Source organism: Stenella coeruleoalba, assembly GCF_951394435.1.
Source record: "Stenella coeruleoalba genome assembly, chromosome: 20".
Classification (NCBI taxonomy): domain Eukaryota; kingdom Metazoa; phylum Chordata; class Mammalia; order Artiodactyla; family Delphinidae; genus Stenella; species Stenella coeruleoalba.
The window spans coordinates 47,940,018-47,965,206 of NC_137166.1; the positions used below are offsets into that span (position 1 = coordinate 47,940,018).

The 25,189-nt window shown below is 52.2% G+C and overlaps 1 protein-coding gene across 2 annotated transcripts; it reads right to left on the reverse strand.

Moving 5' to 3' along the window:
* Positions 1–235: 235 nt before the first annotated feature.
* On the reverse strand, positions 236–24,063 carry XRCC1 (X-ray repair cross complementing 1). 2 transcript variants are annotated; one of them, XM_079908251.1, is made up of 17 exons: positions 23,920–24,063; positions 23,018–23,110; positions 14,191–14,301; positions 7,617–7,775; positions 6,628–6,702; positions 6,426–6,531; positions 6,155–6,264; positions 5,970–6,075; positions 5,059–5,317; positions 4,646–4,762; positions 3,651–3,744; positions 3,361–3,493; positions 2,834–2,885; positions 2,603–2,739; positions 1,266–1,356; positions 789–864; positions 236–687 (listed from the first exon to the last, which is right to left on the reverse strand). In XM_079908251.1, the coding sequence occupies exons 1-17, from the start codon at positions 23,968–23,970 to the stop codon at positions 574–576; spliced, it is 1,884 nt and encodes a 627-aa protein (XP_079764377.1). In that variant the 5' UTR covers positions 23,971–24,063; the 3' UTR covers positions 236–573. The 2 variants fall into 2 exon arrangements, with proteins under 2 accessions (XP_079764377.1, XP_079764376.1); XM_079908250.1 differs by having other exon boundaries at positions 239–687; positions 2,834–2,888.
* Positions 24,064–25,189: the final 1,126 nt, after the last annotated feature.

The window sequence follows — 25,189 nt, forward strand, 5'->3', positions numbered from 1 at the left end:
CTTGAAGGGGGTTCAGGATTTGGGGGGGGTGATTAAAATGCCCCTTCCCCCAATTCTACCTCCCAAATGAGGTGATATCAAACCAGGCTGGTGACAGTTTCACAGCTACTTCTGAGAGCCCTGGAGAAAGGGAGATGTCCCTGGCCCAGAGAGCTGAGACTTAGAGAGAGAGAGAGGCCTATCCCATGAATATGCCAGTCCCCAGTCCAGGACCCCCAGAGGGACAACCGAGACACAGGAATGGGCTCCAGGGGGGTCAGAACCAGCTGAGGGTGGTGCTATCAGATTCCTAATTCCCTGCCACCTGCCACCAAAGGGGGGAGGGGCCCTAAAGAAGTGACAAAGAGCTCCTTCCCTACCAGACCCCAGATAGAGAGCCCTTCGTTCTTTCCGGGACCCCAGCACAGGGGTCATTAGGCAGCCCAAAGACCCGGCCTTCAGAGGGGAAGCAAAACCAAACATAAGACAGAAAGCTGGGAACCTGCTGTGGGTTCTGGGAGACACAGGTGAGAGGGGCAGCTGCTCCAGACCACGTCACCTTTATTAATAAACTCGTGTGTGAGAGCACGTACTTCATGCCTGGGGCACCACCCCGTAGAGCTGGTGGGGAAGCAACTTCTGCTTCTCGTTGCAACTGTAGATCCACCGGGGCCGGACGAACACCAGGGAGGGGTTGTCCATCAGGGCCTGCGGGGGGGGCGGGGTGCGTGCAGGAGCATGTGAGCCAGGAGGGGTCGGGGGATGCGAGGGCAGGTTGGGCTCCCTCTCCCTGCCCCTTCAGGACTCACCTCCTCAAAGCTGGGGTCCCACTCCTGTGCCGTGATCACAAACTGGACCCGGTCGCTCATATAGTCCTCAAGCTCCCTGGCAGGAGAAGAAAAGGGGCAGAGAACTGGTGTCCCCTCTCTTGACACCCTACTCCCCAGCCATCCTCAGAGGCCGTTCTCCATCCCCACCTGTGTCCCCTACAGGCCGCCTTTGGGTCCCCCACTCTCCCACGTGCCAGGCTCGCCACAGCCCCGAGGCCAACAGCTCCCGCAGGCGCCAATCCTTTCAGAAGGGCACTGTGCGGCCTCGCTTTAGAGAAGAGGAACCCGAGGGGAAGCTATGCATCCAGGGCTGCCCAGAGGCGTGAGCAGGTCTGGCACAGAACTCCACAGCCTGTGCCCAGCCTGGGGGTACGACCTTCTCCATCCTCCCGAAGGCCTTTCTCCCCACGACCTACTACACCTCCTCCCCTACCTCCCCTGTCCCCGGAGACTGACCCGTTGAAGGCTGTGACGTAACGGCTGAGCGTCCGCCGCTCATCCCCCGGGAACTCCCCGTACAGGAAGAAGTGTTTGCCCTGGAAAAAGTCTGCAGGGGAGATGGCAGGAGAGACGAGCGTGAGGCCCCTGGAGTCCCAGGGCACCAGCCAGGAGCCACAGAACACGCAGAGGCAGGACAGCAAGGCCGGCGCAGCCACCGGAGGGGGAAAGGGGTGTCCGTGTACAGCCTGGCACGGGAATAATCCATGACAAGCAGTGGTTCCCGGCCAGGCCCATCTGAGCCTCTGGGGAGTTTTGCTTTGTTTTGTTGCAAGAATGATAAAAGACGCAATTATTATTATTGCAACATGTTTCTTACACCAGGTCAATCACTTCATTAGCTTGGCCTGGCTTGGAAATTTCACATCCTGCCGCTTCCTCACCATGGCTGTCCCACTCCTTTTTAATCAGCGCCTTCTCTGGCTCTGACCTTCAGGGTGGTTCTTCGTTCCAGTTTGACATGATTTGCCATCAAGTTGCCAATGGCAAACTTGATGAGTTTGGGGCTTTGGAGGATCAAAGTACTTTCCTGCCCATCACCCATGAGGAACCGAGCAGAAACGGCTTCTTCCAGTGGCCACTGACCCTCACCTCTGCTCAGACCCTCTGACTGCCCGGCTCTCCCTTCATTCTCTCTCTTTGTTTTTTTTGGCCTCACCGCGCAGTATGTGGGATCTTAGGGATCCCTAACCAGGGATCGAACCTGCGCCCCCTGCAATGGAAGCACAGACTCCAGAGTCTTAACCACTGGGCCGCCAGGGCAGTTCCCCTCTCCTTTCATTCTTGACCTGGCCCTGACCCACGCCCCCCGCAATCATGTCTGGGGTGACGAATAACAATGCTGGCATCATGTAGGTCCCAACAGAGATCAGCGCCCACGCCCACAGCACCTGTGTTCCCCAGGCCCCACCACACAGTGACAAAGCTGAACCTGGGGGGTGGAGCCTGGGCACCTGCAGATTTTAAAAGCCCCTGGGTGATCCTGAAGCCTAGGGAGTGGGAGGCCCCCGGCGTGAGGGAGCGGAAAGCCAAAGGGGGTCTCGCCTGGGGCTGGGCTGTGATGCAAGCGGTCACAGCAGAAGTCAGGACAGGGACGGAGAGGGAAGTCAGGAGAGGATGCTGAAAGGAAGGGAACAGGCCTAAGAGGACAAGGAGGTGGCAAAGGCCAGGGACTGGGGGTGAGGAGCCTGAAAGACAAGTCACAGGGGGCAGCAGCCAGCCCAGGACCGGCTGGGGCAAGTCACGGCAGAGAAGTAACAGGGCCAAATCCCACATCAGGAGGGAGGATTTCCCACCTGGGAGCTCGGGAATCGGCAGATTGGGAGACTCCGGGGGACCTTCGTTGTCCGTGTTCTCATCCGTGGATCCTGCGTACGGGTCCTTGCCATTCTCCTCGCCAGAGGGCGGCCTTTGTTCCTTCTGCTCAGCCACCCTGGAGAGGCCAAGAGGGGTGGGGTAGGAGCATGCAGACCAGATGCCCCTCCCCGCAAGGCCAGGGCCACCCTGACTCCCAGCCCAAACCCTACCTTCTCAGCTCATCCTCGGTGTCCCCAGAATCTTCTGCCCCATTGTCCTGTCCTTCTGCGAATGGAAGCTTAGTCAATGCAAGGCCCATGCCTTCTCGTCTGGGAAGACCGGTAACCTTCCCTCCCAGTCTCATGCCTGAGCACAGATGCAGGCATTCCAACCCGCAGGCTCAGTGGCCCTCCAAATCCAGTTAGGGGTTGTGGGGGGTGGGACAGCCACCCTCTACCCCAGATCCATTGCCTGGAATCCAGCCCCTCCTCCCTCAGACCCAGAGTCCAGGCCCCCAGCCCCTCCCCCCTCAGACCCAGGATCCAGACCCCCGGCCCCTCCCCCCTCAGACCCAGGATCCAGACCCCCGGCCCCTCCCCCCTCAGAAATAGGATCCAGACCCCCGGCCCCTCCTCCCTCAGACCCAGGATCCAGACCCCCGGCCCCTCGCCCCTCAGACCCAGGATCCAGGCCCCCGGCCCCTCCCTGCTCAGACCCAGGATCCAGACCCCCGGCCCCTCCTCCCTCAGGCTCTGACCTGACTGCTCCCCCTTGGTGTCAGTATCTTCCTGGGGCCCTGGTGAGGGTGGTTTGGTCTCTTCTGGGGTTGGGGGTCTCTGCGGTGAGCTAGGTCCTGCTGCCTGAGAGGGCTTGGCTTTGGTCTGGAGGCGCTGAGGAGGGAGGGTGGGTCAGCAAGGACGGAAGGGGCAGCGCGGGTGTGAGCGTGGGGGGCGCCTGCAGGAGGCAGGAGTGGAGAGTTTGGGTACCATGACACACCCATGTCCCCCCCCACTCCACCCTCCCCCGCCCGGGCCGGAGGCATCAGACCTTTCGGGGAGGCTTGGGGGCTTCATCCCCACTGCTGCCGCCATGAGAGCCCCCCTCATCCTCGCTGCTCGAGTCTGGCCCAGCCATGAGGTACCTGGGGGAGGAATCAGGCCTCAGACAAACAGCAGATGTGTCCTCCGGGGGAGGTGGGGAGGGGGCTTAGGAAGCAACAGGCACTGGCTGTTTATTCAGTATTTACTAAATACTCAGGGTGGCAATCATGGCTCCTCTCCTAGCCCACCCTCCTCCCAGCTCCGGAAGGGCCCCAGAGACCCCCAGCCACCCACACCGGAGACCAGAGCACTTCCTGGCTTCCCTTCCCTCTTTGGGAAGAAATGACTCATTTCAGAAAAGGAACAACAAAAAAAATCAGAAATAATTCTCCCCTTTGAGAATCAAAGTCAGTTTCTCATTAGGCGCTGAGTGCCCCTGCAGCTCCTCTGGGCAGACACCTGGCTGACTCCAACCCCGGCTCCTCCGCCCAGGCATGCTCTCCGCCTCTGTTCAGCCTGGCAAACCTGTTCTCTTCCTTGAAGACCCCTAGCTCACTGCGGTCCTCCCCTTGGGCCTGCCTCCAAACTGTTTTAGAGCTAAGTCCGGCCCCTCATCAAAGTCAGAGGCCTTCGAGGGCAGGACCCGACGTCGGGGGCCAGCATTGCACAGCCCAGCCTGGCGCCAAGCAGGGGCTTCGGGTGAAGGAATGTGAACGGGCAGGCGGGCGCTCTCTGCCCTGAGGCTTTGGGAATGCTGTGTCTCCAGCCTGCAGTGTCCTTTTCCTTCGCTAAGCAGACTTCCCAGAGCCCTGCACGGACCGCCCCCCCTGCCCCCCACTGTGTCTCCCCGCCCTGCCCTTCCTCCTCTGGGAAGTCTGCTGACTCTGGGCCAGAAGGGCCTGGCCTGATTTCTCTCCAGATCCCTGACACTGCCCAGCATGGGGACAAGGGGCAGGGTCGGGGTGTGCGTGTGTAAACCACATGCGCGCAGCGAGGCCTCACCTCCGAGAGGGCAGCCGCCGCCGCATGCGGTGACAGTCCAGCACCCACTCTTTCCGCACGATTCGGCCTCCGAGGCCTAGGACCTGGCTGTACTTGGGGGTGTTGGCAAAGGCGCAGCTGGCAGAGAGCGGAATGGAGGGTGTCAGCCCGGTGTGATCTGAGAGGTGAAGGGCAAAGAGGGACAAGGGGCACAGAAAGAGAGAGACAGGGAGAGACACGGGGCAGATGTGGGAGAAGCAGAAAAGACACAGGAAGGCCGAGGGGAAGACTTTAAGAATCAGAGGGAAGAAGAGAAAGAGAACAAGAGGCAGAGGATACAGAGAGGCGAAGTAACAGAGAGAAGGCAACACAGAGGAGACGAAGGGAGGCAGAGGAGAGGCAGCGGGGAGCGTGGGGAGGGGTCGCAGGCCTACATGAGGTGGGTGCTGTCTGGAGTCCAGTCTGGCCGATACTTGGCCCCCAGCTCCAGGGCCTTGTCCCGGAGCTCCGAGCGGAAGGGGTTCTGGAAGCCGCTCAGCACCACCACCACACCCTGGAGGATCTTCCCCAGCTCCTGCGGGCCGGCGCGGGGGGCCCTGGGCTCAGCACCTTCTCCTCGGGGCTTCCCTGGCGCCGCCCCCCGTGCTGCGGCAGGGACAGGGGCAGTGGCTGGGGTAGGGGTGGGCGCTGACACTGGGGAGGCCAAGGAGTGGATTCAGTCAGTAGCTGTAGGGCTACACCCCCAGCCCTTCCCTACCCAGACCCAGGATCCAGGCCCCCGGCCCCTCCCCGCTCAGACCCAGGATCCAGGCCCCCGGCCCCTCCCCGCTCAGACCCAGGATCCAGGCCCCCGGCCCCTCCCCGCTCAGACCCAGGATCCAGACCCCCGTTCCCTCTCCCCTCAGACCCAGGATCCAGGCCCCAGGCCCCTCCTCCCTCAGACCCAGGATCCAGGCCCCCGGCCCCTCCTCCCTCAGACCCAGGATCCAGACCCCGGCCCCTCCCCCCTCAGACCCAGGATCCAGACCCCCGGCCCCCCTCCCCTCAGACCCAGGATCCAGGCCCCCGGCCCCTCCTCCCTCAGACCCAGGATCCAGACACCCCGCCCCTCCTCCCTCAGACCCAGGATCCAGGCCCCCGGCCCCTCCCCCCTCAGACCCAGGATCCAGACACCCCCCCTCCCACCTCAGACCCAGGATCCAGACCCCCGGCCCCTCCTCCCTCAGACCCAGGATCCAGACCCCCGGCCCCTCCCCACTCAGACCCAGTATCCAGGCCCCCGGCCCCTCCCCCCTCAGACCCAGTAACCAGGCCCCTGTGGGAACAAGGAATCCAGTTTGCTCACATTTGGTTCTCTTGAGGGCGGGTGGTGAGGGCTGGGCGGACGGTTTGCTGGGGGTCTTCTTTTCTTCGTGGCTCAAATCCAGCTTCCTCTTGCCTCTGGGGGACTCCTGAGGATGAGGGGGTAGGATGGGCCGAGGCCTCCAGCTCACCTCCTCCCTTTCACCCCACCAGGTCCGATGATCTCACCTTGGAGGTGCTGCCTACTGTCTTGGAGGCCGGAGAGGCAGAGGAGGCGGCACTGGAGGCCTGCAGTGTAGCAGCTGCGTAGCTGGGTCCTGCTGGGTCACTGGCTGCGACTGCAGAGGGAGAAAGTGGAGCCAGGTTGAGAGGGCAGGACCCTCAGATCCTTCGGCTCCTATCCATGGGACACAGAGTGTTGTTCCCAAGACCTGAGAGTGACCCAGGAGTCCAGGCCCCCGGCCTTTACTCATTCAGGACCCAGGTTTCCCGCACTCACCTGGAGGGGTCTTGTTGATCCGGCTGAAGAAGAGAGCCCCGGGTCTCAGGGAGCTGGCGCTCTCATCCTCCTCCTTCACGCGGAACTGGCCGAGCTTGGTCACTTTCTAAGGTCCCACAAGGTCAGCGCAGTGGGAGGGCTGTCAGCAGGGTGGGGTGAAGAGGTGGGGAGAAGGCTCTGGGCGGTGGCAAGTAGAGCTTACCTGGGATGAGGCCTCGGCCTCCTCTTTGTCTGGGGGGCTGTGAAACCTTACAAAACTCAGGCCATAGGGGGCATCCTGGGAGAGGAGGGGTGGGAATCAGGGAGTGTGGCCAAGGACTAAGGCTTGGCCCCAATCCCTTTTATTTACAGAAACCCCTTTCTGGCTCTTTCCCTCCTATGGACACACACATGCGGGGAAGTGACCGCATGATAATGACAAGGATGATAACAGCAAGCTGTCATTGAGCCCTAACTTGGGGTCAGGCTCGGTGCAAAGCCCTTTACATGCACCAGCTCCTTAAGCCTCAGACCAACTGGCAAAGGCTGCTGGGTGTCTAAGCAAATCCACTCTGCGTACCAAACTCCTGCCTGCGGAATGGGAGGGAGGGCTGGGTATCACTTCTGGAACTCAGAAATGCTCCAGACTCTTTCCCCTTCTGCTGGGTGGATGCAGAGCCATGAGATGGAAGGAGACTGGGTCCAGGATGACTGGCCAAACACCTCCCGGGACAGATCCAGAGGTATAAGAAGTATACCTTTACTGTGTGCTGTCATTACATAGTCGGGTCTCGTCACCACAGCTTAGCATCCCTAACTTACAGCAACCCCATAAGGATCAGGAAACTGAAGCCAGAGGTCACACAGCTAAGGAGTGGAGAAGCCAGGTTTTAAACCAGCGTTCTGACTCCAGATCTCGTGATATTAACTCTGAGGCCCAATTCTACGAGGCCCCATCTCCAACAAGTCAGCAGCTCCCCCTCCCAATTCCCCTGAGGTCTTGCAGGTCATCCTTCCTCATCTCCCTCCAGGAAGCGAAGATTCCTATATGGGGAGGACCTCAAACAAATTTCAGAGAACGCAGGGACCCAGCCTCCTTGGAATCCCACGGGGAGACCAACTGTCCGGTCCTCCCAGCCCTCTGGGACTCAACATCGGCCTCTCGTCTCTCTCGTGGCTCGGGACCAAGGACCCCACTCCCACCCTGGGTACCTTGCTGTAGGGCTGGCTGCAGACAATTTTGACGCGGTCCCAGCGCTTCTCTGCTGCTGCCCGGACCAACTTGTCGGGCCCAAAGATGCGAACGCGGTTGGAATTTGAGCCACTGCGACTCTCGGAAGGGGACATGAAAGACGAAGTGACCAGAAGGACCTGGGGAAAGGCACAGAGGATGAGAACCAGGCCTGGCTGGTTTCAGTGACACCTCCTGGGGGCTGGAAGAGGGCAGGGGCCTGAGCAGGGACCAGGGAGTCGCCAGATCTAGCTGTACCTCAATCTGCCTCAGGGCCTCTAGACCCTTCTCACTTCTGGGCCTCCAGTCAGTCCTTCCCTGACACAGGCCCCAGAGGGGTCCTTCTAGTGCCAGATCTGAACCACCCTTCTCTAAATTCTTCCAGAGTCTTCCATATCTGGCCACATGGCCGGAACCCTCAGGACAGGGAGCTTCAGGAACCCTCACCAGCAGAGGATATTCACAATGACTGGCACAATATTCATACACCTTATTGTATTTTTTTTTTTTTTTGGCCGTACCACACAGCTTGTGGGATCTTAGTTTCTTGACCGGGGACTGAACCTGTGCCCTTGGCAGTGAAAGCGTGGAGTCCTAACCACTGGACCTCCAGTGAATTCCCTCAAACACCTTTTTGAAATGCACAGCTGAGTCAGCAGAAGGGAATTATTCGAGGCCAGAAATTACAGTGCAGAATCCAAAGAGGTAGGGGAGCTGCACCCATTACTAAGTGGCTGTCTCTCAGTTCAAACCCGCCCTCAAAAAACAAACAAAATAAAGAAATAAATAATAAAATAAAATAGAAAAAATACAAAAGAAGAAAAAACAAAAAATATTTTAAAAAGAAAAGAAAAGAAAACACCCCACCCTTGGTAGCTCAGCTCTGGGATGCTGGGGACGTTTCTAATCTCCAGCTGCTCCTTGTCAGGCTCTGCCAGCAGGGGGAGCTAGAGAGACAGGCTGGAGGAGGGAGGCGGGACCTGAGCCTTCTTGCAGATCCCCCGAGCAGCACCCAGGTGTGCTTCGCTCCTGCGTCTGCAGCTGTTATTCTTCCCCCGGGGCGGCAGATGAATCCAGTTTGCAGCTTCCCAACACCTGCAGAACTGGCCTCGCTGCACCCTCTCAGGGACATACCAGAACCAGCCAGGGAGCTCCCCTTCCTCAGGGTCTGAGTTTCAGCTCCAAGGGCCCCACCTCCAAGCTTGGAAACATCTACCCTTCAGTCATGCCAACCTCTTCCTTTTGTTCCTCCAACCCTAAGGGCGGTGACTGCCCCCTGCAGTTGCTTCCGCGTCCTGCCTTAGTCTTCTGGCCTCTTCAATTCAATACCTTGTTACTAATTCTTTACGTTAATTCTCTGTTAAACTAACTGGTGTGGTTTCAGTCTCCTGGTGGGACCCTGACTGATACAGTGGGTGGCACTGATGTTGGTGATTCCCGGTGGCACAGAGCTTGATTTTAAAGGGCTCTAGGTGGTGGTAGCAGGAGAGACCAAGAAAGAAAGCCTGTGCTCCAAGTCAGGAAGAAAGGCATCTTGGGGACCGTGCCACAGAGCAGAGAGCTGGGCCTCTCCAAAGGGCAACACCCTCCGTGGGTAAATTAGGGAGGAATGTGCCTTGTGGGAAGAGTCAGTGGGAGGCTTTAGCTCTGGGGGGACAGCAGAGAAAAGCTGAAAAATTCTCTCTGGAGACTCCTAACCGCAGGTCTGTACTCTCAAGGATTTGCAGTAAAAATCCACACTAGTTATCTGCGTGGAAAAACCCAAGGTGAAAATTTTAAGTGGTCCCATGTATGTAGTATCACCTGGTGCCGGGGCAAATCCTCTTCGGAGGAACGTACTTCAAACCAGGCCCTCAAAGAATTCCCACAGATACATTCCCCAAAAGCAGAATCAACAAACACACACACACACACAAACACACACACACACCCCCATGAGGCATAAGGAAACAGGCTGCCATGATTTAGGGTCAGCAGAAACTATAAACTGCAGACTCAGACCCACAAAGACTGCACATATTGACATTATCAAACACACAATATAAAAGTAATTGTGTTTAACAGTCTAAAGAAATAAATGGAGCTATTAACAGTATGACGAAGGAACAAAAACTGACCAGGCAGTTTTGAAAAGCAGTGGAAGAGCTGCGTGCCCAACACTAAGGGATGAACCATGATTGGTCCAAGTGGTCCGGTTTCCTCTGCCAGTGGCTGGTCCAAGGATGGGCAATTTGATGTTAAGAGGAAGGCTGCTGGAAGCTTTTGGGAAAGATTTTCCTTCTTCATTAAAGAGAAACAGAGGATGGAAGAAAACCACTGCTTTTCTGCCATTCCACTCCTCCGCTTTCTGCTTTGGATGCTACTAGGTGATGGATGGAGCCACAGCAACCACCTTGTGACCATGTGGGCAAAGCCCAAAAGAATCAAGAGGTGCCCAACCAAGCACCCTGACTTTGTTCAGTTGCCCAATCAACTCTGGGTCTGCCTAATGCTGGACTTCCCTCCTAAGGAAACAATATATATTCTTAGGCAGTAAGCCAACTTTAGTTGGGTGTAATCTGTTACTTAGTCTCTTTTCTAACTGACATGCTGTGAAATTAGAAAACGAAAGCTTTTTGCTGGGAAAAACAGAGACTGTAACTAGATATCTCTTTGTGCTCAGCTCTTGATTATGAAAAGGAAACAGCAAAGATGACAAAAATTATACAGAAGGGAAGCCAGCTCCCTGGCCTTGACTACACTTGTTTATAAAAGGGCTGATTCTGAGCCAATGGGAGAGCTGAATTACCATCTAGTGACTAAATGAAGGGGCAACACAAGCTGTGGTTGGCAGCTGCCACCCACACTAAGGGGGAGCCTCCCTCTGAATATACTCTCCTCCCACTCATTGTGAAGAGAAAACAACTCCAGTTGTTTTATTATCCAATACTGTCTTTAAGGTTCTAGGATTAAACCTTTATTCTCTAGACTGCGCTAACCTTGCAAGCTTAGATATCCCCTTTGCAGAACTTGGAGGGGTTAAAAAAAAAAAATGTTGGGACTCCCCTGGTGATCCAGTGGTTAAGACTCCGTGCTCCCAAGGCAGGGGGCCCAGGTTTGATCCCTGGTCAGGGAACTAGATACCACATGTCGCAACTGAGAAGTCCGCATGCCGTAACAAAGACCCAGCACAGCCAAATAAACAAACAAATATATATATATATATTTTTTTTTTTTTTTTTACAAATATATATTTTTAATGTTGATGATTTTGTAGAAAATGTCACTAGTTATTAAAATACGTGCCTTTGGCTTCGTTTGTATGGGTGACATCAACACGGACCAGCCCTGCTCGGCCCTTTTTCCTTTTCTTTCTTGACTCTTCCAACCGTATCTAGTCTCTGGGCAGAAGCCAGACCTTATAAGTTCCAGAGTCTTTAATGCAGTCTTGGCTAGCAGTTATAACAAAACTTCCAGCAGAAGTTTAATTAAAAACCTTGACAGGGGCTTCCCTGGTGGCGCAGTGGTTGAGAGTCCGCCTGCCAGTGCGGGGGACACGGGTTCGTGCCCCGGCCCGGGAAGATCCCACATGCCGCGGAGTGGCTGGGCCCGTGAGCCATGGCCGCTGAGCCTGAGCGTCCGGAGCCTGTGCTCCACAACGGGAGAGGCCACAGCAGTGAGAGGCCCGCGTACCGCAAAAAAAAAAAAAAACCTTGAGAGAATGGGAGACTATTGACAGAGGGGTTTTCAGACTCTGAAAAGATCAAGCCCTAAGCTAACCACTCCACCTTTCTAGGTAGATAAGATAAGAATAATAAAGAGTCACATGCCCGATTAGATAAAGTTTTAGCTAACAATGCACTTACCCTCTTTCCATAATTATAAAGTAGAATTTTGATCTAAATCTGTTTGCCAAGAAGAAAAGAAAACTTTTTTTTTTATAGTCCCAAAGATGGTTGATTTTATTTAAAATTTTAAACAAGGAGGCCATTAGACTCAGTGACTCTAGTGCTTTAGGTAGCCTAAGTAAACCAACCAAAATCTAAGCCAGAGTTGGTGTACTCGAATCTAAGAAAATGAAATCAACTAATCGTGAATAGCCAAGTCACTAGATTTTCCCAAGTAAGGGAACCATTTAAGCTCTAGCCAATTAAATAATTGCTTTGCTTTGCTTCCCTGTTTTCTCTCTAAAAATCTCTGTCCTAGCCCATTGACACAGTACCCCTAATAATTTTTCAGTTTGGGCTGCCTGATTTGAATTGTTTGCTCAAATAAACTCTTCAAAACATAATGTGCCTTAGTTTGCCTTTTTACAACTTATAGAACTTTTATTTTATTATTATTAGTTTTTTGGCCACAACACATGGCTTGTGGGATTTTAGTTCCCCGACCAGGGATGGAATCTGGACCCTCGGCAATGAGAGTGTGGCATCCTAACCACTGGATCTCCAGGGAATTCCCTAGAACCTTTAGAATAAGAATGTGTGTTCAAGGAAAACCTCACTGGTTAAAATGTACCTTGTAAGGTGGAAAAAGCACTTGATAAAATTCAACACATATGCATTTAAAAGACTAGCAATATCAAGTATAAGTAAGGATGGGAAGCAAAAAGAACTCATATACTGCTGAAGGGAATATAAACTGGTACAACCATTTTGGAAAACTGTCCATTTCTAATAAGGTTAAAACCTATATCTACCTGAAGACCCTGCAATTCGACTCTTACGTATTTACCTAAAAGAGATCTCTATACAGAGGCTTGTACAAGAATGTTCACAGCAGCTTTTTTCATAATAGTCAAAAAGTGGTGGACTTCCCTGGTGGTGCAGTGGTTAAGAATCCGCCTGCCAATGCAGGGGACACGAGTTCGAGCCCTGGTCTGGGAAGATCCCACATGCCGTGGAGCAACTAAGCCCGTGCGCCACAACTACTGAGCCTGCGCTCTAGAGCCCACGAGCCACAACTACGGAGCCCACGTGCCACAACTACTAAAGCCCACGCGCCTAGAGCCCGTGCTCCACAACAAGAGAAGCCACCGCAGTGAGAAGCCCACACACCGCAACAAAGAGTAGCCCCCACTTGCTGCAACTAGAGAAAGCCCGCGCGCAGCAACAAAGACCCAATGCAGCCCAAAATAAATAAATAAAATACATAAATTTATTTAAAAAAAAAAAAAGTGGTGGGGAGTTCCCTGGCGGTCCAGTGGTTAGGACTCAGCACTTTCACTGCTGGGGCCTGGGTTCAATCCCTGGTTGGGGAACTAAGATCCTGTAGGCTGCACAGCATGGCCAAAAAAAAAAGTGGCAACAGCCCAGATGCCCGTCAACAAGAGAATGGATGAACAAATTGGGATCTACGCTTACAGTGATCCGGCTCAACAATAAGGTGGAACAGACCGCTGACATGTATAGGATATGTTAGAACACCAAAAAAACAGTACGTTGAGTAAAGCCAGCCACAAAAAAGAACACATGCTATAAAATTCCACTTATGTGAAATTCTAGGACAGGCAAGAAAAGAGATCAGTGGCGGCCTGAGATGAGGGTGGGAGGAGTGACTGCAAAGGGACACGAGGGGACTTTCAGGAAGGCCAGCGATGCTCTATGTCTTGATCTGGAGGACAGTTACGCAGGTGTGTACATCTGTCAAAACGTTGACCTGTGCATTTTATTATATGCGAAATATACCTCAATTGAAAAAAATTTTTCACTGCAAGAAAACTGATTTGTAGAAAACTGATTTGTTCACTTAAAATTGTAACCTCTCTTTTTCACAGCAGGTTTATTTTTACCCCAAATCATTTTGCTGATTGACCAGCTGGCTCGTTATGATCTCACCGCTCTGGCTTGAATTCACTCAACTGGTTAAAAAAAGGATTGGGCCGATTTTTAAAATTCAGTAAGTCCCCTACATACAAACTTTCAAAGATGCGAATGTGCCCCTGGATGCCAGCTGTTGTACTGTACTACTATACTTTTCAAGGTACTCTACTGGAAGATTAAAAATGTTTTCTTTATTTTCTGTGTTTGTTTTTTATGTATTATTTGTGTGAAAAGTATTACAAACCTATTACAGTACAGTACTATACTACTGTGTTAGTTGGGTACCTAGGCTAACTTTGTTGGACTTATGAACAAACCGGACTTACGAACAGGCTCTCGGAACGGAACTCATTCATATGTAAGGGACTTGCTGTATTTGTAATAGAGCAAAAGGCTTGTAAACATTTGTCACAAATAAAGTAACTAAGAGAGGCACCCCAAGCAATTCGGAATCTCAACTGGCTGCGACATCTCTGAGAAGTCCTGGGACCAGAAGCAAAGGAGTTTTGCTCTCAAGCAGCGACTGAATCGTAGAACGAACAGGTGCCTCTGGTTGTTCCTGCAACCATGTTGTAATTTCACCCAAATCCCTGCTGCACACAGCTTATCACCTGGGTCTGCTCTTTGTCTCCGGGAACCCTGGGCTCCTCCGGAGGGCCACCGTCAGTGTGACTCGCCTCCACCCTGGCCTGGCGCCTGGGAGGCCTGAGGCCTCAATGGGGGCACCTGGGGCAGGGATCAGCAGGGGGCTTACCTCGTAGTCCTGCTCTCCGGCCCCTCCGGCTGAGCTGCCCACCAGCACCTCCACGAAGGCCGAGCCGTCGTTCCCGATGTCCACGCTGTGTATCTGCTCTTCCTTCTCTAACTGCAGGGGAGGGAAAGCGCACTGTCAGTGCCGCTCTGCCCCCCACCCCCAGCTCTCTGTGGGACCTCGGAAGAGGGATGACCCCCATCCAGGCCCCCTCGTCTCCTTGCAAAGTCAACTCGGTGACAGTGAAGACAGGGCTGAGTGGGGTCACTGCGTCCCCTGCACGCAGCACAGGGTGTAGAGTCAGAGCTCGAAAATATTCCCCGACCGACTGCATAAGCTCCCACACCCCCTTCCCTGACTCTGCCACTCCGCCGGACGGGCCGCTAACCCGCCACCACGGAGCTCTCCTTGGTGGCGCTATGCAGACAAACGGCACATCTGTCACCCCCGACCCCAATCACACAGGGCTCCGGGGAAGCTCCCTGAGGGGAGGGGCCTAGTCTGGTTTGGCTCACCACTGATTCCTGGGTTTGAGTCCCGGCTCTGCCACACGCTAGCTATGTGGCCTTGTCAGCTCACCTCCTGGAGCCTCAGTTTCCTCATCTGTAAAGTGGGGATGGTCACCCTATCTAGGATTATGCACATAAATGCTACGGCCTCAGGGCCTGGCATGTAGCAGGCACCCTGCCGCTGCCAGTCAGGAGGCAGTATTAGTCACTGCTCGATGACCGTCTGTCAAAAGAAGGAAAGAGCTGACTGTAGGATGGCTTTTGCCCCCAAAGTTTCTGCCATTCCTGTCTGACAGTAAAGGCCACGTGGGGGTGGAAGGCAGTTAAGAAAGGCTGAAGCAAGTCTCCTGCTTTCCACTCTGGGGATCTTTTATTTGGCTCCTAGAATGACACGTTACTACGACCCCCAAAGGTACCTAGTCTGCCATCCTACACCAGGATCATCCGACGGTCCGATCTGCCCTGTCACCTCCCTGTCGGGAGGTGGCCCGGACACTGCCTGCACCCTGCGGCAGGAGGGAACATCCCTCCGGGGAAGGAAGGAGCCTGGGCTTGTGGGGAGGTCAGCCTGACTTCAAATCCAGCGCAGTGCAGCCCTGGGGGGCGTATAACGTCTCTGAGCTGCAGTTTCCTCACAAGTGAGAGGGGAGGGTCATCATAACAGTCCTCCTTCCGAGGGGAGTCTAGATGACACATACTAACCACTGCAACCCACAGCCACTGCAGCGGACATCTAAGTGCTCAGACGTGGCAGACCCATAACAGCTGTATCTTCCCTCCGCCCCACAGCTCTTAGAGAGACAGGAGCTGTTGTTATCTCTATTTCACACGTAAGCAAATGGAGGCAGGAAGCAGTTGTGTCACTTCCCTGAGGTCACACAGTTGGCGCCCAGGCAGCCTGGCTGGGCTAAAATAAAGGTGTCAGCAGAGCTGCATTCCTTCTAGAAGTTCTGGGGGAGAATCGTTTCCTTGTCTTTTTTTAATTATTATTATTAAAAAATTATTTTATTTTATTTATTTTTGGCTGCGTTGGGTCTTCATTGCGGTGCGCGGGCTTCTCACTGCGGTGGCTTCTCTTGCTGCGGAGCACGGGCTCTAAGCTCGCGGACTCAGTAGTTGTGGCACACGGGCTTAGTTGCTCCGTGGCATGTGGGATCTTCCAGGACCAGGGCTCGAACGCATGTCCCCTGCATTGGCAGGGGGATTCTTAACCACTGCGCCACCAGGGAAGCCCGTTTCCTTGTCTTGTTTCCAGCTTCTAGAGGCCCCTGCACTCCTCGGCTGCGGCCCCTTCCTCCATCTTTGGAGCCAGCAATGGCATTGCTCCAACCTCTGCTTCCGTCTTCACATCTCCTCTGACTCTGGTTCTCCTGCCTCCCTCCTTCCCTTATAAGGACCCTTGTGATTACGCTGCACACACACACCCCCACCCCAATCATCCAGGCCAATCTCACCATCTCAAGATACTCAGTTCATCACATCCACAAAGTCCCTTTTGCCACGTAAAGGACATATTCACAGGTTCTGGGATTAGGATGTGGATATCTACTGGGGCCATTATTCTGTCCACCACACTTAGCTAAGCTCTTCCTGGGCCAGGCATCACTGAATCCTCACAACCACCTTGGAAGGAAGGGTCTGTAACTCTCCCAGCTTCACAGATGGGGAAACTGAGGCTCAGACAGGTAAATAAATGGCTCACATGTCACACATAGCTAGTGACTGGAAGAGAAATTCAGACCCAACTGCCTGACGACAAGCCAACACTGCTTCCCAATTCCCCAGTTTCAATCCTTGACATAAAAACTCAACAGCTTGGGAATTCCCTGGTGGCCCAGTGGTTCAGACTCCGAGCTTCCATTGCAGCGAGCAAGGGTTCGATCCCTGGTCGGGGAACTAAGATCCTGCATGCCGTGGGGCGTGGCTGAAAAAAAAAAAAAAAAAACAACTCTGCCTCTCCCACATTTAAAGTATGGGGCCCTCCATCTAGTAGGATGTATATATATATATATTTTTAATGAATGGTTCTTATTTTATATACGACTACTTCTACTTTAAACACACACACATACTCCCCTGTCTTTCTTTTGATAAATAAAAAATCTCTTATAAAAACATGGAAACAACCTAAATGCCCATCAGTTTATGAATGGATACACACTGTATGACATTCCCTACAATGGAACAGTATTCAGCTGTAAAAAGGAGTGAAGCACTGATCTAAGCTACAACATGTAGGAACCCCGAAAACCTAATGCTAAGTGAAAGGAGCCAGACAAAAGGCCACATGTTGGATGGTCTTATTTATATGAATGTCCAGTAGAGACAAATCCATAGAGACAAAAGGTATATCAGTGATACATGTACACACTAGTATATATAAAGTAGAGAACCAACAGGGACCTACTGTATTGCACAGGGAACTATACTTCATATTTTGTAATAACCTATAATGGAAGAGAATCTGAAAAAAAATCTAAAACTAACACAACATTATAAATCAACTCTACTTCAATTTAAAAAAATTGGAGGGACTTTCCTGGTGGCGCAGTGGTTCATACTCCATGATCCCAATGCGGGGGGCCCGGGTTTGATCCCTGGTCAGGGAACTAGATCACGAGTGCATGCCACAACTAAGAGTTCACATGCCACAACTAAGGAGCCCGCCTCCGCAACTAAGGAGCCCTCGAGCCACAACTAAGGAGCTCACTGGCCTCAACTAAGGAGTCCACGTGCTGCAAATGGGGAGCCGGCGAGCTGCAACTGAGAAGCCTGCCTGCCACAAGCAAATAAAAATAAATAAATGAATTTTTTTTTAAGTTTAAACTAAAATAGTAATATATTTTTTCTTAAAGATTTAAAAAGGTTAATATCAAGTGTTGATTTAAATGTACACCAGCAGTGTTAAATGCAGATTAATTCAGTAAATTCACTTGAGTGAAAAAAAATAAAATAAAATAAACAACTGAATTCCCTATTTTAACAAAAGTACATCGGTGGTTGCCAGCAGCAACCTGGGGAAAGGGGAATAGGGAGTGATCGCTTAATGGTTTTCGGTTTCTTTTTGGGGTGATGAAAATGTTCTGGATTAGACAGCAGTAATGAATGCAGAACATTGTCAATATTCTAAAAAACCCTGAATTGTACACTTTAAATGGTTAAGACCTTTACATTACGTGAATTTTACCTCAAGAAAAAAGACGTGAGTGTTCAGTAAGTATCAGCTGTGAGGAGAAAGGCTTAAGCACAGGATGAGTCATCTGTGGCCCGGGTTTGTGTGCGCCTTTCCCAGGAAGACAGAATTCACGACAGTGGAAGAAATGAGACATGGAAGGTTTGCAAAGTCCCAGAGACATCTTATTAAAAAAACTGCTCCAAGACAAACATCGTATTTTATTGCTTATACGCCGAGTCTATAAAAAAAAAGAAAAAAAAAGATACAAACGAACTTACCTACAAAACAGAAAGAGACTCACAGACTTAGAGAACGAACTTATGGTTACCAGGGGGAAGGGTTGGGAGGAGGCATAGACTGGGAGTTTGGGATTGACATGTACACACTGCTATATATAAAATAGATAACCAACAAGGACCTACTGTACAGCACAGGAAACGCTGCTCAATACTCTGTAATAACCTGAACGGGAAAAGAATTTGAAAAAGAATAGATACATGTATTTGTATAACTGAATCACTTTGCTGTACACTTGAAACTAACACAACATTGTTAATAAACTCTACTCCAATGTAACAACAACAAAAAAACTGTTCCACATCCATGAAAGAATAAGGTAGAACTTGATGCTCCGTTAAAAAGAATAAGATAGAACTTGATGCACCATTAAAGAGAATAAGGTAGAACTTGATGCCATGACAATGGATCTCCAAGATACAGTTTCTTGGAAGAAAACAAGGGAGAGGACTGTTTACATACAGTGTACTTTTTAAAAGGCCGGGAGGGGTGGATATATACGCTTGTACATGGACAGAGTGACCAGGGGGTAACATGAGAAACGGCTCACAGTGGCTGCCACAGGAGGGAAGACCTGGGCAGCAGAAATTGGGAGGGCGGGGGTAGGGAATGGAAGCAGGTGGTGGGGAGGAGTTTTCCCTTTCACTGTATACCACCATACGCATATAACACCCATTTGATAAGTAAAGTTAATAAAATCTCAGTGGTTATCTCCAACAATGGAACGCAGCCGCACCCAGCAAGGAGGATGAAACTAACAAAATGAAACTAACAAACAATGCTGGGAAAGAAAAGAGCAGCCAGAGGTGAAAGTACTATATACCCTGTGATTCCATTTATGAACAATTCAAAGCCAGCCAAAGCTAATCAATGCTGTTAAAAATCTACGCCATGGTTACCCTTGCGGGGGAGCAGTGACAGGAAGGAGCACAAGGGGGCGTGGGAGGGGGTGTGTTCTGTTCCTTGATCTGGTTGGCAGTACACAGGCTGCAGTTGGTGATGATTCACTGGACTGTATGCTTTGCTGTACGCACGTGTCATGTCAAAAGAAGGTAAAAAATTTCAAAACATCACAATGGCAAACTGGGTGATGAGAAAACCACTGAAAAACAGAAACAGAACGTGTCCACCTTGCTACTGAACATTTTTTCTAAAGAACACACCTCAGCATCCAGGGGGGGACGGGAGGAGTTACACCTGGGCTGCGTCTTAGCCACTCCCACCGGCCCAGGAGCGGTTAGCAAAGAGGCTGGAACTGCCCTCCTGGGAGCAGGTGACGGGTTGGCGATAGAGCCTCTTTCGGCCACCACAAACGAAAAAGGCGTGTGGGGCTGTCACCACAAGCAGAGGGCTGAACCCCAGATGGTAATACAGAGATATTGTGAGGTGCTATTTGAGGGGAAAAAAATACACAGTAGTAGGAAAATCCACAGATCAATCTACGTGTCTGGGTGTCCTGAAGTTTCCTCTCATCACTTGCTTGAAAAGAACCGAAATTAGCACTCGGTGAGCCTGGAGTCACCCTGCACGCTGGCAACTGGCAAACGCCATCAGATTTTCCGAAGGGTCTCCAACGCGAAATAAATCGACAGCCGCTGTGACAGTGCTGCCTGCGCCAGCACTTTTCCCCTGCAGTTTATTCTCAGCCTGGAAACCTCACAGAAGATTCTGGGAGAGGGGGCTTCCCTGGTGGCTCAGTGGTTAAGAATCCACCTGCCAATGCAGGGGACACGGGTTCGAGCCCTGGGCCGGGAAGATCCCACATGCCGCGGAGCAACTAAGCCCGCGAGCCACAACTACTGAGCCCGCAAGCCACGACTACTGAAGCCCGTGCGCCTAGAGCCCGTGCTCTGCAACAAGAGAAGCCACCGCAATAAGAAGCCCTCGCGCTGCAACGAAGAGTAGCCCCCGCTCCCCGCAACTAGAGAAAGCACGCACGCAGCAACGAAGACCCAACACAGCCAATCAATCAATCAATCAAAGATTCTGTGAGAACCTAAGTCACATTCTGCTCCTCCTCTGCTCAGAGGCCTTCCACGGCTCCCATCTCATGCAGAGTAAATGCTTAAATCCTTACAATGGCTTTTAGGCCTTACGTAGGTTAGGGGTCCTCTACCCCCACCCTATCAGCACCTACCCCTCTCCCCTGTCAACTCCGCTCCACCCACACACAGGGCTTGCTGCTGTCCCTCCAGCCCGCCAGACACCAGCCAGGCACCGGCCTACCAGGTACCGGCCTACCAGACGCCAGCCTGCCTTGGACTCTGTTTCTTTCCCAGGTACCTGCATAACTCAGGAAGGCCTTCCCTAACCCCCTATTTAGAAAAAAACCTCTTGCCACTGCCTCATCTTCCACTGGAGGCATTTCTCATTCCTCTTTTTTTCTTTTTTTAACATTTATTTATTTATTTGGTTGCACTCGGTCTTAGTTGCGGTAGGCGGGCTCCTTACTTGCGGCTCGCCAGCTCCTTAGTTGTGGCCCGTGGGCTCCTTAGCTGTGGCATGCGAACTCTTAGTCACGGCACGCATGTGAGATCTAGTTCCCTGACCAGGGATCGAACTCCAGCCCCCTGCATTGGGAGCGCAGAGCCTTAACCACTGTGCCACCAGGGAAGTCCCTCCTCACTTCTCTTAACCATGTAATTTCCTCCCTAGCACTCATCACCTGACATACGTACGTTTTACTTATTAATCGGTCAGTCCTTCCTTGCCAACGTAAAATCTCCGCAGGACTGACGTACGTTTGTCTTGTGCTGTCCACTGCACTACGCCCCAGTACCTACAACAGTGCTGGGCCTACACAAGGCGCTTCTATGAATGAATGAACAAATGAATGCATCCACTCCCAAGTCTCCAGGGCCTGTCCCTGTGCTGACAACTCCTACAGCCCTATCTCCAGCTCCATGTCCAATCGCTAGCTGTCCCCTGGATGTCCCAAAGTCGTAGCAAACCCGGACATCCCAACCAATGTGTCACCTTCTCAAGCTGCCCCTTGTCGAGGTTTCCCACTTTGGTGACAGGTGCAATATCCCCTTTGGTCTCCCAGGGCGGAGAATCCTGTGGCTTGTCTGGCTCCCTCGCTCCCCATAACCAGTCTCTTCTTGTTCCCAGTGCAACCGGGGTGCAGACCCAAATGGGATGGTCCTGATCATCTCCTGACCAGAGAGCCCAGCAGACTCAGCGCCCAGTAATTAACACATGAATCCCTCCCTTTACACAAACACCTGCCTGCTGACAGGGCACTTTTGCAAACATTACATCACCGGATTTTCACAGCAACCCTGGGCTCAGATCACATTATTCCCAATGGGCAGATGAGAAAACAGGTTCAGAGAAAAGAAACCATTTGCCTGAGGTCACAGGGTGAGTAAGAGGGACATGTGGGGTCTTAAATCCATGTCCCAAGACTAACTATAAAAAACATTGGCTCTAGGCAAGTTGTATAACCTCTCTGGGCCTAGTTTCTTCCTTGTAAAAGGCGATAATAAAGGACTCGAGGTCATGGGGTTTTTATGAGGATTCAATGAATTAACCCATGTGAGGTGTTTAGAATGGTGACCAGAAGTTGTAATTTTTTTTCCTTTTAGTTCCCTGACCAGGGATGGAACCCGGGCCCTCGGAGCATGGAGTCCTAACCACTGGACCACCAGGGAATTCCCAGGCAGCTATAATGTTGAATAAATGCTAGCTCTCATTATTCTTACTATGTTAGGGACCTAGGAGATATTTAAATTCCTAAAATCATTCAGAAAATCTTGTGGGTCTGTGTATTTTTCCTGGGAAGAGAATTCTCAGATTCTCCCTAATTCTCAAAAGGTTCTGTGAACCAAAACTTTTTCAGAACCACTGGGCAAGAGAGAGACAATAATATGTTTTAACACAATCAGGTAAGCCTTGCCCCCAACATCCCTCCCCAAACACCCCCTACATTCAGAAGGGAGGAATGTGGCCAAAATCAAGAAAGCCAAGGTATGAACACAGAGCAGCAGGACAAAGTGGCTAAGAACACCCACAGTAGGTTCAGGTCTTAGCACCGCCATTTATTAGTGGTGATAACAGCCCCTACATTATCCAACTCCATGAAGAGTCGGGTCACACAGGTAACACACCCAGGCCGGCGGCACCAGGCAAAGAGCAGATGCTTGGCAACACACCTAGCTCGCTTCTCCCACCAGCTTCTTATGCCGGAGAGGAACAGCCTGTTTGGAATTCTGTAACCATCTTGGGTCAAACTACCCTTTCGTCTTTGCCTCCCTCCAACTTCACAGAGAACGTACCAAAGCGCTCAGCATTCCAGACACGGTAGCTTAGACTGGCCACTTCACTTCGCCCTGCCCTATGCCCCAGTTTCCTCATCTTTAAAATGAGGTTGACTGTGGACTTCCCTGGTGGTCCAGTGGTTAAGACTCCACACTCCCAACGCAGACAGCCCGGGTTGGATCCCCGGTCAGGGAACTAGGTCCCGCATGCCATGACTAAGACCAGCGCAGCCAAATACATAAATATTTTTTAAAATAAAAAAAATAAAATGAGGTTGATTGGCTTAGATGATATGAGGCAACTTCCAGCCCTGAGCCCAGAGACTTTAGAAGGCAGGATACATGGCAATGATTCACTCTGTTCCAGCTGAGAAAACTGAGGCCCCGACAGTAGCAGCAACCTAACTGGGCCACACACTGATTCACCCCTGGCCTAGTGCCTGGATCATCTTTCTCCCCTGCTAGGGGGCACAGGGATCACACCGCTCATTTTCCAGGTGAGGAAGCTGAGGCCCATAGGGAAAGTGCCTCAACTCACTGCCAGTTAACTCCAGACTCCTATTAAGGAGATGGGGGGAGGGCAGAATCACCTGGAGCACCACAGAGATGGTCTTCTCGCCCGCCTTGGCCGCGCGCCACTTTCGGTAAGTATCTGCCTTGAGAAGGTTTTCTGCACAGTAGGTCTGGAGAGAAGAGTGGGAAAGGGCAAGTTAGGGTACAGAGATGACAGCTAGGTCCCCAGCTCTCAGATTATTCCATTGAGATCCCCCAGATTTAAGTTTCCCTATTAATCCCCACACACTCTGCCTTGAGTCCCCTACAGCATTTTCCCCTGGAAATTCTCCCCTGGGCCTTCCAAGGAAGCTCCCCTATCCCTCCTTTTCTCTCTGAAAGTTCCTCTAGTCCACATCTCTCTAGAATTCCCTGATGGCCTCTGAGAAATTCTCCCAGGACCCTCCTTAGAATTCCACAAAGTCCCTTTTGTGAAAGGAAAATCAAAATGAAGTCGGTATTGCTAAAAGGACTCTCTAAAATGGAGCTGGGTGGCCACCGAGGAATTGGGACCACGCAGGTCTCAGCCTGGATGGAATGTGACCTTTTGACCACTTAGTGCATTCAACACAGGCATCCAAGGCATCTACCAGAAACTCGATACTTATCGGACACTTACCGTAAAGTAACTCATGACACCCTATTCTTTAAAGCCAAATATTTCTTGTATCAGAGGCAATTACAATTCTCTCTAGACAACTTTAACCACCTGGTGACCTTTGTCCTCATAAGCCCCTGACTCTCTCTCCCAACACACTTTCGGTTTTACGGAAATCTGTGTCTCTCTAATATCAGTTCCTAAAACCCCAAATAAAGTTCTTTTTTCTTCGCAGCCCGGAAACTGATTATTGTTCAACCCCTTTTGGGCTCCAAAAGTTCTCCTAGAGCCCCCTCAAGAATTCCTTTACTTCTTCCAACCTCCTCCACGCCAGTCCCTCACCGAGTCCTGGCTACTGCAGGATACCACATGGCGGAGGCGGATCTCCGGCATGTCAACGTCGTGGGCTTCGCCTGACCAAGAAGATGCTGGAGGGTCTGAGTTTAGGGTGCAGACAGCTGGGGCGCCCTGCGCGGGCTTAACTGCGCAAGCGCACGAGGCTCGGGCCTTTCAAACAGCGGCGCGCCGGAGGTCGCGTCAACACTGCGCAAGCCCAGTGCGTCTCTCCCGAGAGAGGCGAGAGGGGCTGAGTTGCCTAGTAACGAGCTTCTCCCGCCTCCCTCTGGCCAAACCGCTCTCTAGCTCCCCCTTCCGGTGACTTTCACACTAGGTCTTCCGGGCGCCTAGCAACCGGCGTGGCCTCCAGGACTGGTCCCCAGAAGAAATTCGCCATCCTCACCACCCCAACTTCAGTTGGAAAGCAAGAGGCCAGCAAATCTGAGTGGATTTTTGCAGGGAGCCTGGAGCCTACCGCAACAGGATCTCCTCCACCGGTTGCTGGCTACCCTCCCCATGCCCGCCACCAACACACACACACACACACACACACACACACACACACACACGCACGCACACACAATCTCTGATCTCTCAAGCTTATGCCTGCGGCAGAGAGAGTGGGTAAAGAACCTAAATAAAACACAATGCATGTGCCCAAACACACATCCAGCCTTGAGTGCTTCCAACCATGCCTCAGTTTTCCAATGTGACCTATGGGCATCTGTCTCGTACCACGCCCACCCCTGCCCGGTGACAAGCACCCCTCTGTTCCGTCCCCGAGAGACCCAGAAGGGCATCTTGGGGTGGGGTCGGAGCTAGAGACAACCCAAACACGGAAAAGTGAGTATGAACCAAGCGTGCCCCTACAGAACATGCTGACTCTCCCAGGTAGGGCCCCACCCACGCTGGGCACCTCCTTGGGAAGAGAAAGAAGGGTATCTCAGTCCTAGCAGCCGCCCTACCCTGCAGGGAATCAAATGACCCGATTCTGAGATTCTGATCTTGGGCCTCAGGTCAGAAAAAAAAGAAAAGCGGGGATGGGGGGGTGGGGGGGTGGGGTTGGGAATGTGAGAAAATAGGGAAGTGATCTTCTGGGTCCTGACGGAAGAGAAGGCTGGAAGTCCACCTGGGGTCCCCGTGGAGGAGGGGGCTGGGCACAAGATGCCCATGTCGCATTCGGATTCTGGTTCTGCCTCCCCACCCCAGAGCTACAGAGACCTGCCCCCAGATCTTACATCACTTCTTTCTCACCCTAGGGGTAGGGTGGGTCCAG